This window comes from Eimeria mitis, genomic scaffold, assembly GCF_000499745.2.
Source record: "Eimeria mitis Houghton genomic scaffold, Emh_scaff13, whole genome shotgun sequence".
NCBI classification, from domain to species: Eukaryota; Apicomplexa; class Conoidasida; order Eucoccidiorida; family Eimeriidae; genus Eimeria; species Eimeria mitis.
The window spans coordinates 65,001-78,294 of NW_013568660.1; the positions used below are offsets into that span (position 1 = coordinate 65,001).

General features: G+C 57.3%; 2 protein-coding genes across 2 annotated transcripts in view; one reads left to right on the plus strand and one right to left on the minus strand.

The window, feature by feature from the left end:
* The window catches only part of EMH_0010910 (protein antigen, putative), a gene marked incomplete at both ends in the record, with an annotated part of 2,919 nt that extends 664 nt beyond the window's left edge, over positions 1–2,255 (minus strand). The window contains 4 exons of the mRNA XM_013494829.1: positions 71–180; positions 457–707; positions 1,283–1,640; positions 2,113–2,255. Of these exons, the coding sequence (XP_013350283.1) occupies positions 71–180; positions 457–707; positions 1,283–1,640; positions 2,113–2,255 (862 nt within the window). The remainder of the gene's footprint in view (positions 1–70; positions 181–456; positions 708–1,282; positions 1,641–2,112) is intronic.
* A 1,734-nt stretch (positions 2,256–3,989) lies between these two features.
* Positions 3,990–13,294, plus strand: part of EMH_0011020 (uncharacterized protein) — a gene marked incomplete at both ends in the record, with an annotated part of 9,558 nt that continues 253 nt past the window's right edge. The window contains 6 exon segments of the mRNA XM_013494830.1: positions 3,990–5,236; positions 5,240–5,361; positions 5,474–5,939; positions 5,943–11,417; positions 11,421–11,538; positions 11,607–13,292. Coding sequence (XP_013350284.1) covers positions 3,990–5,236; positions 5,240–5,361; positions 5,474–5,939; positions 5,943–11,417; positions 11,421–11,538; positions 11,607–13,292 — 9,114 coding nt within the window.

A 13,294-nucleotide genomic window follows, 5' to 3' on the forward strand; every position in this document is an offset into this window, starting at 1 on the left:
AGGGAAGCAGCAGCAGCAGCAGCAGCAGCAGCAAGGGAAGCAGCAGCAGCAGCAGCTGCTGCTGCAGTACCTGTCAATAATGCCTCTATTTGGCGTCGCTGTTCCTCAGACGTTGTGGCAGCAAATTCTAAGGAGGGTCCGCCGACATCTCCCACTGCTGCTGCTGCTGCTGCTGCTTCCCTGCATGCAGGCGTAGCAGCAGCAGCAGCAGCAGCAGCAGCAACAGCAGCAGCAGCAGCAGTGCAATGAACCATTTGGAAGAACGAAACTCGAGAGCAGCAGAATCCCCGGGACAGCAGCAGCAGCAGCAGCAAACACTGGAGAGAGCAGCAGGATGGCAGCACAATCAATAGGGTAGCCGATCAGCAGCAGCACAAGCAACAGGACTAGCAACAGCAGCAGCAGCAACAGCAACAGCAACAGCAGCAGCAGCAGCAGCAGGGGATGCTGCCTGACACTTCTTCATCATTTTCTTGTTGCAGCAGATGCTGAAATCTGCTGTAATCTGTGCTGCAGCGCATGCGTCTCTTTTGCTGCTCGAGTTTGTCTTTGCTTCTTTCTATCCATACTGCAATGCTGTCTCCCTGCTGGTGCTGCTGCTCCTGCTGCTGCTGCTGCTGCTGCTGCTTCTGGGCCCATTGGAAGGCCTTAAGGGCAGCAGCGTACTGCTGTTGCCCATACAGAGCGCGTGCTGCTCTATACCACCCCTGCAGAAGCAGCAGCAGTAGCAGCAACAGCAGCAGTAGCAGCAACAGCAGCAGCAGAAGCAGCAGCAGCAGCAGAAGCAGCAGCAGCAGCAGAAGCAGCAGCAACGGCAAGAGACACAGAGCCGCCACAAAGGAACATAGAAACCCGTGCGAGGCAAGGATAAAGAAGAGCAACGAAAAGAGAAGAAGCAGCAAACATAAACAAACACAGAAAAGCTGAGACAAAGAAGGAGACAAAAGCAGAGGCGAAGACAAAAAGAAAAAAACGAAGATAGAGACAAAAGTAAAAACAGAGGAAAAGACAAAGAGAGAAACAAATACAGAAACGGGAACAGAGTCAAAGGCAGAGACGCAGACGGAGACAGGAAAAAAGACAGAAGAAAGACGAAGGCAGAGACAAACTTAGAGACAACAGCAGCAGCAGCAACAACAGCAGCAGCAGCAACAGCAGCAGCAGCAGCAGCAACAGCAGCAGCAGCAACAGCAGCAGCAGCAACAGCAGCAGCAGCAACAGCAGCAGCAGCAATAACAGCAGCAGCAGCAGCAACAGCAGCAGCAGCCGCAACAACAGCAACAGCAGCAACAGCAGCAGCAGCAACAGCAGCAGCAGCAGCAACAGCAGCAGCAGTGACGAGGTGTATAGACACCTTGGGCCAATTGGCGTTGAGGCGGATGCACTCTCTAGCAGCCTCCAGCGCTTCATCATATTTGTTAAGAGCAGCAAAACAGGCGCTGCAGTTTGAATGCAGCTGCTGCAGCTGCTCACGCCACTCTTTGTCTTGCTGCTGCTGCTGCTGCTGCTGCTGCTGCTGCTGCTGCTTCTGCTGCTTCTGCTGCTGCTGCTGCTGCTGCTGCTGTTGATTGGGCTGCAGGTATCTGTAGCCCGTGATGGCTTCCCTGTAGTGGTTCAGAGCCTCTGTATACTTCCCTGCCCTGAGATGCAGCAGCAAAGCAGGCGGCAGCAGCAGCAGCAGCAGCAGCAGCAGCAGAAGAAGAAGAAGAAGAAGTTTATCTGATCCTGCGCTGCCGTTGAAGCGTGTCTCTTCTTGAAACGCGCAGAAATGTGCGGGCGTTTAGGGTTTAGGGTTTAGGGTTTAGGGTTTGGGAGATGTAGGTGAATGTCTGGCTTTCGAGTTGTTTGTTTATTGTTTAATGTTTATTGTTTATTGTTTCTTGTTTCTTATATGTTTATTGTTCACTGCTTCTTGCGTGTGGTTTAGGGTTTATTGTTCAGGGTTTGGGGTTTAGGGTTTAGGGTTTAGGGTTTGTGGATCAGCCTCAAAGAAGAGGTTTCAGAGTTTGCTGCTTAGGGTTTCTGAATGCGTGTTTCTCCAGTTTATCGTTTCTCGTATCTTGCTCACTAATTAGGGTTTAGGGTTTAGGGTTTAGGGTTTAGGGTTTGGACCTGAAAGCCTCGTTGCCTAGCTGCTTGGTGGTTTGTAGGGCGTGGAGCACATGGGGGGAATGTAAGGAGCCGAGGATTTGTTGTGCTGCTGCTGCGTCTCCGCCTCTGATAGCAGCAACAGCTTTTTGTGCTGCTTCCTCCATCTTAATAAATGTTTTTTTGTGTAGGAAAAAAGAATTTAAAATGCAAGAAACACCGAGGATCGTGCTGCTGCTGCTGCTGCTGCTGTTGCTGCTGCTGCTGCTGCTGCTGCGTTGTACACAGACGACACAGAGAAACGCAACAGGGAGACGGGCCCCAGCGAGGCTGAGGAGTTACTATAGAGGAGAAAGAAATATGAGAAAAAAAAGTAAACAAAAAACATAGAATATAATATAAAATATTAAACAAATATGATGAAAACAAACACGAAACAAAGAAATACAAGATGAGCTGCAGCAGCACCCTGTGTAGGCGAGGCCGAGGCGAGAGCTCTACACTACTGGGCGCTGTATCTATTGCTGCCGTTTGTTGCTGCATTTGAGCCGTAAACCCTTCATTTAAATCGCATTTATTGTTTAAAATACAAAGAAAAACAGAAGATAACAAACAAAAGAACAGAGAAAGGGGAAGACAGGAAAAGAAGGAGCACCGACGAGGTTTGGGGGGTCGGGGTGCCTGCACGGTTTGTGTATAACAGCTCATAAGGCATTTTTTATTCTTTTTTTTCCGTTTAAAGTGGAAAAGTGTAAATGATTTAGTAAATTTAAATAATTAATGAAATTAAATGAGGTTATTTAATTAATTTAATCCATCGAGCTGTTCAGCAGGGCCCGGCGTGATCGGAGCTTGCGTGGCTTGCTGCGGGCGTGGCGAGGCGCTGCCGCTGCCGACTGCTCGGTGAGCTGTTGCTGCTGCTGCTGCTGCAGCTGTTTCATGTTTTCTGCATCAACACAAGTGTTTGTTTATCATATTTGTATACAATACATCTGTGTATTACAGCTAACAACTGACTCTTTTTCTCTGTTTTCTTGCTTTCCTCCATAGAGCCAAGCTAGAAACTACATATGAATGTGTACGCTGTGCTCTGCCAGAGCTGCTGCACTGCTGTTGCAGCACAACACGATCGAGTGTTGCTGTTGCTGCAGCATTTCTTCTTCTTTACAGCTTCTTCTGCTGCTTAAACTCTGTTGATTTCTTTCTTCTTCTTTGTCTATACACCAAATAGACCTAAAACAACACAGACGGCCCCTGCCCATAGCTGCAAGCGCTGGCTGTGGCCCCTGCTCTGTGCTGCTCTCCTTCTGCTGCTGGCGTTGCTGCTGCATATTGGAGAGTTTCTGTACTTGTTAAACAAGTTTAATTCTCTATTTACTACTTTTAGACTTTTTTGCAATCGCATTCACCGGCAGGGAACCACACCCGCCACCGGAGCAGCAGCAGCAAGCCGCACGCGCCCACCCAGGTCACGGTCGGCAGCAGCAGCAGCAGCAGCAGCAGCAGTGCAGCAGCAGCCGCAACAGCAGCAACAAACCAGCACATTCTGCAGCAAAACTTGGCCTTTTATCCAGGTCTTGCTTTTTGTCTCTGTCGTCTTTCAAGGGGACCCGCCGAAGGCACCAGACCCTGCACAGGCGCAGCACCAGCAGCAGCAGCAGCAGCGGCAGCAACAGCAGCAACAGCAGTAGCAGTAGAACCCGAGCTGCAGCACGCTTCACTGTTCCTGCAAGCATATTTACAAACTCTCGAGTATTTAGGGAATTTAGAAGCCTCGTACACACCGCAAGCACCGCCGGTCCTCCAGCTAGCCACAGCAGGCGAAGCAGGAGCAGCAGCAGCAGCAGCAGCAGCAGCAGTAGCAGCAGTAGCAGCAGTTTCAGCGCTTTTAACGCGTCAAAATGACAGATTATCAAGACCCCGCGGCAATGGACCTGTGTTTCTACCACAGTCAGTCTCCATTCCTCTCCTGCGAACAGCAGCAAGAGCAGGAACAGGGGCAGGAGCAGCAGCAGCAGCAGCAGCAGCAGCAGCAGCAGCAGCAGCAGCACAGCCAGCAGGAGCAGCAACTGGGCCGAGTTGAAGCTATTCCCTCTTTCTGTTCCTCTCTGCCGGATCTCCAAACTCCTTCTGAAAGCACATGGGGTCAGCAGCTGCAGCTGCTGCAAGAACCCGTGCAGCAGGAGCAGCAACCCGAGCAGCAGCAGCAGCAGCAGCAGCAGCAGCAGCAGCGCCTATCGCATGAAGCCCCCAGCCAACCTCTCCAGGGTATTCGCCATCCCCTCATTGACTGCGAAACAGACTGGGGGGCGGTGAGGCCTGGCGCGGCCTTCTCGGACACACACGAGGCCCTGCAGCAGCAGCAGCAGCAGCAGCAGCAGCAGCAGCAGCAGTTCCTGATGCTGCAGCAGCAGCACGATCACGCAGAGGCACAACGGGGGCAACATCACCAGCAGCAACAGCAGCAGCAGCAGCAGCAGCAGCAGCAGCAGCAGCAGCAAGGCAACCGCCTCAATATGCCAGCCAGGGGGACAGATATCGCCCATGGGGCCCGGGCCCCTCACCACCGCTCTCAGCAAGCGGCGCAGCAGCAGCAGCAGCAGCAGCGCGAGGAGGAGGCGCAGCAGCTGCAGCAGGAGCAGCAGCAGCAGATGCATAACATGCGGCAGCAGCTGTACAACTACTACCTGGAGGAGCAGCAAGCATCAGCTCTCCAGCTGCCGATGCTGCGCCACCACAACGACACATATCTGGGTGCTGCAGACCTACAGCAGCTACAGCAGCAGCTGCTGCAGCAGCTCACGCTGCAGCAGCTACCGCAGCACCAGCTACCGCAGCAGCTACAGTGGCAGCAACTACCGTGGCTGCTGCAGGAGCCGCCGCCACCGCCGCCGCAGCAGCAGCAGCAGCCGCCGCAGCAGCAGCAGCACGTGACAGGGTGCACCATGTGCTCCTGCTGCAGCCCCTTCTTGCCCGTGCCGATCCCGCAAGAGTTCAAGCAGCAGCACGAGGAGCGGGTGCTGCTGCAGCGCAGCAAGAGGGAGCAGCTGCAGCAGCTAAACAGAGATATGCTGCAGGCAGTGAGGACAGACGGCGCAGGCCTCCTGTATAGGGACACCGAGCAGCAGCAGCAGCAGCAGCAGCAGCAGCNAGCAGCAGCAGCAGCAGCAGCAGCAGCAGCGGCAGCCGGTGGAGCAGCAGCAGGTGCCACAGCAGCAGCAGATGCGGCTGCAGGAGCAGCAGCAACTGCAGCAGCAGACGAAGCAACGCCAGGTGCCACAGCGGCAGGAGCGGCAGCAGCAAACGCCGCAGCAGCTGGAGCAGCTGCAACAGCTGCAGCAGCTGCAGCAGGTACGGCAGCAGCTGCACCTGCTGTCACAGCAAGAGCAGCAGCTGACGCAGCAGCACGACATGCCACAGCAGCGGGGGCAGGATGAGAAGGAGGAGGGGGAGCAGCAGCATGAGCAGCAACACCGGCAGCAGCAGCAAGGAAGGCTCCGGCGTCAGCGGCAGCTTCAGCAGCAGCAGCAGCACCAGGCAATGCCCCCCAGCAGCCGCGAAAGCAGCGAAAGCAGCATAGATGGAGCAGAAACACCATACTTTCTTTCCTTTGCTGACGAGAGCTGCAACTCGGAGCAGGAGGAGGAGGAGGAGCAGCAGCAGCAGCAGCATGAGGAGCTGCAACAGGAGGAGGAGGAGCAGCAGCATGACGAGCAGCAGCATGATGAGCTGCAGCAGGAGGAGCAGCAGCAGCACGATGAGCTGCAGCAGGAGGAGGATGAGCAGCAGTATGATGAGCTGCAGCTGGAGCTGCAGCAGGAGGAGGAGCAGCAGTATGATGGGCTGCAGCAGCNGCAGTATGATGAGCTGCAGCTGGAGCTGCAGCAGGAGGAGGAGCAGCAGTATGATGGGCTGCAGCAGCTGGAGCTGCAGCAGGAGGAGGAAGAGCAGTATGATGAGCTGCAGCAGGAGGAGGAAGAGCAGTATGATGAGCTGCAGCAGGAGGAGGAGCAGCAGCATGATGAGCTGCAGCAGGAGGAGGAGCAGCAGCATGATGAGCTGCAGCAGGAGGAGGAGAAACAGCAGCATGAGGAGCAGCAGCAGCAGCAGCAGCAAAACGACCCCACAGCAGCACCAAGAGTGGCGCACTTCTCCCGCTGCAACGGCAAGACGTGGGCCCTGTGCTACTGCGAAGAAGGCAGGCTGAGGCAGCAGCAGCGCCAGAGAGAATACCAAGAGGAGCAGAAGGAGAGGTGGAGCCGCCCGCCGCCGCCGCTGCAAGAGCACCATAGGCTTATCCTCGACCTCTTGCTGCGCAAGACCCGGAGCAAGGAACAGGAACAGCAGCAGCAGCAGCAGCAGCAGCAGCAGCAGCAGCAGCAGCAGCAGCAGCAGCAGCAGCAGCAGCAGCAGCGGCACGAGCAGCAAGAACAACGGCAACTGCAACAGCAGCAGCAGCCACAGCAGCAGCAGCTGCAGCTGGAGGAGCTGCAGCAGCAGGTCAAGCGGTTGCAGCAGGAGAGTGAGCAGCATCATCAGGTGCAGCTGCACCTGCAGCGAATGCAGCAGCAGCAGAAGCTGGCGCAGCAGCGCCAGGAGGAGCAGCTGCAACGGGACCGGGAGCAGCAGCAGCTTCACATGCAGCAGCAGAAGGAGGATCTGCACGAGCTGCAGCGGCACGGGCAGGATATGCAACGTTTCCAGGCGCGGCTGGAGCTGCAGCAGCGTCAGCAGCAGCAGGAGCATAAGCAGCAGCGTCAGCAGCAGCAGGAGCATAAGCAGCAGCGTCAGCAGCTGCAGGAGCAGAAGGAGAAGCTGCAGCAGCAGCAGTACAAGCAGCAGCATGAGCATAAGCAGCAGCAACGGCAGCTGCAGGAGCAGAAGGAGAAGCTGCAGCAGCAGCTGCTGCTGCTGGAAGTGCAGCAGATACAGCACCAGCTGCAGGAACAGGAGCAGCAGCAGCAGCAGCAGCAGCTGCAGGAGCAGCAGCTGCAACTGCGGCAGCAGCAGCAGCAGCTGGAGCTGTCGCAGGAGGTGCAGGCGGAGGATGAGGAGGAGCGGCAGCAGGAGATGAAGCAGGAGCAGCAGGAACTGCAGCAACGGCAGCAGCAACTGCTGCAGCAGCAGCAGCTGCTGCTGCAGCAGCAGCAGCAACAGCAGCAGCTACAGTTACAGCAGCAGCAGCAGCTGCAGTTTCAGCAGCAGCTGCTGCTGCAACAGCAGCAGTTGCAGCAGAAGTTGCTGCTGCAGCGCGACCGACAGCAGGAGCTATTGCAGCAGGAGCAGCCGATTAAAAGAGAGCAGCACCAAACGCAGCAACAGCAGCAGCAGCAGCAGCAGCAGCAGCAGAATAGCAGTTGGAGAGCTAACACAGCCTGCAGCGTGCCTGCTGCAGCAGCAAATGGCCCTTCGTGTGACTTGCTGCAGCAGCAGCAACGAGTGCCGCTGCAACAAGAACAGCAGCAGCAGCAACATGAAGCTGTGTTGGCGGCGACGGCCCCAGGAATGCAGCAAGCGGTGCAGCAGCAACAGCAGCAACAGCAACAGCAACAACCGCAGCAACAGCAACAACAGGGACAGCAGCAACAGCTACGGCAACTGCTGCAAAAACTGAAGCAATTGCAACAACTGCAGCAGCAGCAACAACTGCAATCGCAGCAACAACTGCAGCAGCAACAACTGCAGCAGCAACAACTGCAGCAGCAACAACTGCAGCAGCAGCAACTGCAGCAGCTGCAGCAGCAGCAGCAGCAGCAGCAGGACAGGTATATACCTGTGTTTCTTAAGCATTTGGATGCGGGATTCGATATGCCTCTGCTGCCGCGGTGTGAGTTGCTGCCGCGGCCAAGGCTGCAGCTGCAGCAGCAGCAGTGGAGGCTGCAGGAGCAGCAGCAGCAGCAGCAGCAGCAGCAGCAGCAATACAGCTTCTTCCCCTCCACCCCACAGCTGTATTCGCATGCAGCTGCTGCTGCTGCTGCACCCAAGGGGACCTACAAACACCCCGAAGCAGCAGTTAGTGACCCGGGTGCTGCTGCTGCTGCAGCACACAGTGCTGATGCTGCTGCTACTGCTGCTGTTATTCTCGGGTTTGCTATCCGCCCCCGCTTCTTTACAGCTACTGAGATGCGTATGATGGGTAGATGTTATAGAGAGTGGCAGCTGCAGCTGCAGCAGCTGCAGCAGCTGCAGCTCTTGCTGCAGCAGCAAAGCGAGGAGCATCAGCAGCAACTGCTAGACGCCAGTGGGCCTCTGTCTGCTGATGCTCTTGCTGCTCTCGACCGCACCTGCACCATCGCTGCTGATCTTACTGCTTTCTTGAAGCAGAAGCAGCGGGAGCAGCAGCAGAAGCTGCAGCAGCAGCAGCAGCAGCTGCAGCTGCAGCAGCAGCAGCAGCAGCAGCAGCTGATACCACCTCACGTGCCTCTCATGGAGCTGCTGCGGGCCTCTGTTGCTTACTCTGCAGCCCCGCCACAGAAAAAAGAAGAATGCAGGCTCAGGCTGGTAGCAGCAAAGAACCACGCCTCCATCCTAAACGTTCGCAGGGGTTGCTGGCAGCAGCAGCAGCAGCAGCAGCAGCAGCAGCAGCAAGATGCAGCAGCAGAAGCAGACGCTGCTGCTGCTGCTTCCGATGCTGATACAGCAAAACAAACACCAACTGATGCTGATGCTGCAGCAGCAGCAGCAGCAGCACCAGCAGCAGCAGCAGCACCAGCAGCAGCAGCAGCAGCAGCACAAGCTTCTGCTGCAACAGAATACGAGTCTCTCTCCTCACCATCAAACGCAGCCGCAGCAGAAAACGAGCTAGCAGCAACACTAGCAGCAGCAGAAGCAGAAGAAGAAGACGAAGAAGACGCAGCAGCAGAAGCAGCAATAGCAAAACTATCTGCTGCAGAAGTAACAGAGCTCGCTTTCCTCGGCTTACTTGCTTCAGAGAGAGTGGGGCGGCAGCAGCAGGAGGAGCTGCTGCGCCAGCATCTACTTATTACGGACTTGGAGCAGCAGCAGCAGCAGCAAGAGAAGCATTTGCTGCTGCTGGAGGAGGAGGACGAACTCGAGCAGCAGCAAGACCAAGAGCAGCAGCAAGAGCAGCAGCAAGAGCAGCAGCAGCAGCAGCAGCAGCAGCAGGTTGAATCTGATACTGAACTCGAGTACATAGACTTCATACACCTGCGGCACAAGGAGCAGCAGCAGCAGCTGGAAACACGCGTCAAGACAGTGCAGCTGCGGCTCGACCACATGCAGCAGCAGCTGCTGGTGCTGCTGCAGCACCGCGCCAGCTGCAGCACCAGAAACGCCATCACCTTCAACTCTGCCCGCGGGCGTGCTGTCTCCCCTCCCCCTTCACAGCAGCAGCGGTGCGAGCAGCAGCAGCAGCAGCTGCTGCTGCGCAAGCCGCTGCCGAAGCATGCGCAGCACGAGGAGATAACTTTGGTGGGGCTCTTCAGGAGGCTGACGCGGCTGTCTGAGCAGCAGAAAGCAAAGGAGCAGCAGCAGCAGCAGGAGGAGGAGGAGGAGCAGCAGCAGCAGCAGCAAACGCCCAGTGAAGCCTTGCAGAAGGTGCACTGGGAGAGAGAAGAGCTGCGCGAGCAGCAGCACCAGCTGCAGACAGAGCTGGCGCTGCAGCTGCAGCAGCAGGAGCAGCAGCTGCTCCGTCTCGGGCAGCAGGGGCAGCAGGAGGAGGGGCTGCTGCTGCAAGAGACAGAGTGCGTGGGGGGGGAGGAGCAGCAAGAGGTGTTGGAGAGGCAGCAGCAACTGCTGCAGCAAATCGCTGAGCACATGCAGAAAAAGCAGCAGCAGCAGCAGCAGCAGCAGCAACGCCCTGTGCAGCAGCAGCAAGATCTCTATACACTCCGCAGGGGGCTTGCAGATCAGATGCAGCTGCTGCTGCTGCTGACGCAAGCGAACACTGCTGCACCGATGGGGGGGTCTCGGAAGCAGCAACAGCAGTACCAGCAGCTGCTGGTGCTGCAGCAACAAGTGCAGGAGCAGCAGCGAGTGCTTCAGCAGCAGCTGCAGCAGGAACAAAGCAACTATGCTTCGTCTGCTGCAGAGAGTGAAGCTGACTCGGATGACGAGCAGCAGCAGCTGAGCAGATGCAGCAGCAGCAGCAGCAGCAGCAGCAGAAGCAGAACGCGGGGTGGTGCTCTTCCTCCTCGTTGTGCTGCGCGCGTGTCAGCACCTGCTGCTGCCAGCAGTGCTGCTGCTGCTGCTGCGTTTGCTGCTGAAGAAGCTTCCCCTCGAGGGAGAAGCAGCAGCAACAGCAGCTGGAGCAGCAACAGCAGCAGCCAGAGGAGCTGCAGCAGCAACTGGCTGCCGCCAGCTGCATGCTCGGCGTCGCTTTCGCGTGAGAGCTCAGAGGAGCAGGAGGAGTATTATTATGCTGATGCTTCTTGCAGCAGCAGCAGGAGGCAGCAGCAGCAGCAGCAGCAGCAGCAGCAGCTGTGGAGCGAAGAAGAGGAGGAGCTGCAGCAGCAAGAAGGTGAATACTCAGATGATGAGGCATCAGACGATGCAGCAGCAGCAAGTCAGCAGCAGCAAACTATAAACTACAGACTTTGCCGCAGCAGCAGCAGCAGCAGCAGCAGAAGCAGCAGCAGCTGTAACTTGCTGCTGCCCCTCGACGATCTGCAGCAACAACAGCAGCAGCAGCAGCAGCAACAAAACCAAGAAGAAGAAGAAGAATATGAATATGATGGTGATGATGATGGCTATGTTTATGATGGGTACTACCAAGAAGAAGAACAACAACAACAACCCCACCACTACCACCACCACCACCACCACCAAGAAGAAGAAGAACAACAACCCCACCACTACCACCACCACCACCACCACCGCCACTACAACCGCCAAAACTACGGAGAAGAAGAAGAGGAGGAGGAGGAGGAGGAGGGGGAGGAGGGTCAAGAAGAACAACAGCAACAGCAACAACAACCCCACCACCACCACCACCACCGCCGCTACGAAGAAGAAGAAGAGGAGGAGGAGGAGGAGGAGGAGGAGGAGGGGCAAGAAGAAGAACAACAACAACCCCACCACCACTACCACCAAGAAGAAGAAGAAGAAGAAGGGTGGGAGGAAGAAGAAGAGGAGGACTGGGAGGATGAGGAAGAAGAGCAGCAGCAGCAGCAGCAGCAGCAGCAGCAGCAGCAGCAACTGCTGCAGCAGCAAAACACACAAAACCAAGAACAGCAGCAGCAGCAGCAGCAGCAACAACAACTAAACGAACGAGCAGCAGCAGCAGCAGCAGCAGCAGCAGCGGCAGCAGCAGCAGCAGCAGCAGCAGCAGCACCAGCAGCAGCAGCAGCAGCAGCAGCAGCAGCAGCAGCAGNGCAGCAGCAGCAGCAGCAGCAGCAGCAGCACCAGCAGCAGCAGCAGCAGCAGCAGCAGCAGCAGCAGCAGAAGAAGAAGAGGAAGAAGACGAGAGCGATGACAGCAGCGATGAAGCTAGTGGGGAGTTTGTTTATCAGGTACTATACAGCCGAGAATACCCAGGCGGGGTGGTGCTGCATGAGCAGCTAGACCACGACCTGCAGCCGGAGCAGCAGCAGCAGCAGCAGCAGCAGCAGCAGCTAGACAGCGAGGAGGAGTCCTGGATATCTGATGCTGAAACACGGCCCATAAGAAACAGAACAAACCAACGACACCAGCAGCAGCAGCAGCAGCAACAAACACAACAGCAGCAGCAGCAGCAGCAACAAACACAACAGCAGCAGCAGCAGCAGCAACAACAACAACAACAACAACTGCAGGAGCTGCTGCAACAACAACGACAACAGCGAGAGCAGCTGGTGCTACGACATGAACAACAACAACAGCACCAGCAGCAGCAACACGCGCGGAGAGAGGAGCAGGAGCAGCAGGAGCTGCAGCAGCAACAGCAGCAACGGCTGCAACAGCAGCAGCAGCAGCAGCAGCAGCAAAACCCCTCAACGCTAATGCTGCTGCAGCAGGAAGAGGCGCTGCTGACAGTACACCTGGCGCAGCGGAAGCAGCTGCAGCGGCAGCAGCTCGAAGAGAAGCAGAGCCTAGAGAGGAAGCAGCAGCAGCGCGAGCAGCAAGCGCAGCTGCAGTCCCTGCTGCGCATGTACACAGCAGCAGCAAACACCTCAAACACCATCAACCCTGCCCAGCAGCAGCGGCAGGAGCTGCAGCGTCTGCAGCAGCAGCAACAGCAGCAGCAGCGTCCGAAGCAGCAGCAGCAACCTCCGCAGCATCCGCAGCAGCAGCTGCAGCATGTGCAGCAGCCTCCGCAGCATCTGCAGCAGCATCAGCAGCCGCAGCAGCAACCACCGCCGCAGCAGCAGCATCTGCAGCAGCATCCGCAGCAGCAGCACCTGCAGCAGCAGCATCTGCCGCAGCAGCATATGCAGCAGCAGCATCTGCAGCAGCAGCCGCAGCACCAGCAGCAGCAGCGTCCGCAGCAGCAGCAGCAACCTCCGCAGCATCCGCAGCAGCACCAGCAGCATCCGCAGCAGCAGCTGCAGCATGTGCAGCAGCCTCCGCAGCATCTGCAGCAGCATCAGCAGCCGCAGCAGCAACCACCGCCGCAGCAGCAGCATCTGCAGCAGCATCCGCAGCAGCAGCACCTGCAGCAGCAGCATCTGCCGCAGCAGCATATGCAGCAGCAGCATCTGCAGCAGCAGCATCTGCCGCAGCAGCATATGCAGCAGCAGCATCTGCAGCAGCAGCCGCAGCACCAGCAGCCGCAGCATCAGCAGCCGCAGCAGCATCCACCGCCGCAGCAGCAGTATCTGCAGCAGCATCCGCAGCAGCATCCGCAGCAGCAGCATCCGCAGCAGCAGCATCCGCAGCAGCATCCGCAGCAGCAGCATCCGCAGCAGCAGCATCCGCAGCAGCAGCATCCGCAGCAGCAGCATCCGCGTCATCTGCAACAGCAGCAACAGCATCCGCAGCATCTGCAGCAGCAGGATCCGCAGCAGCAGCATGCGCAGCATGTGCTGCGGCAGCAGCAGCATCTGCAGCAGTTTTTGTATCATACACAGCCGCCTCCGAATCGAGTGCTGCAGCAACTGCATCAGGAGCAGCAGCAGCGGCAGCAGCGGCTGCTGCAGGAGCAGCAGCAGCAGCAGCAGCATCCGCAGCAGCCTGGCTACGCCAATGGAGCTGGTGTCTGGCAGCTGCCGCTGTGGTACCAGCAGCAGGCGCAGCAGCAGCTGCTGCAACGGCAGCAGCAGCAGCTGCA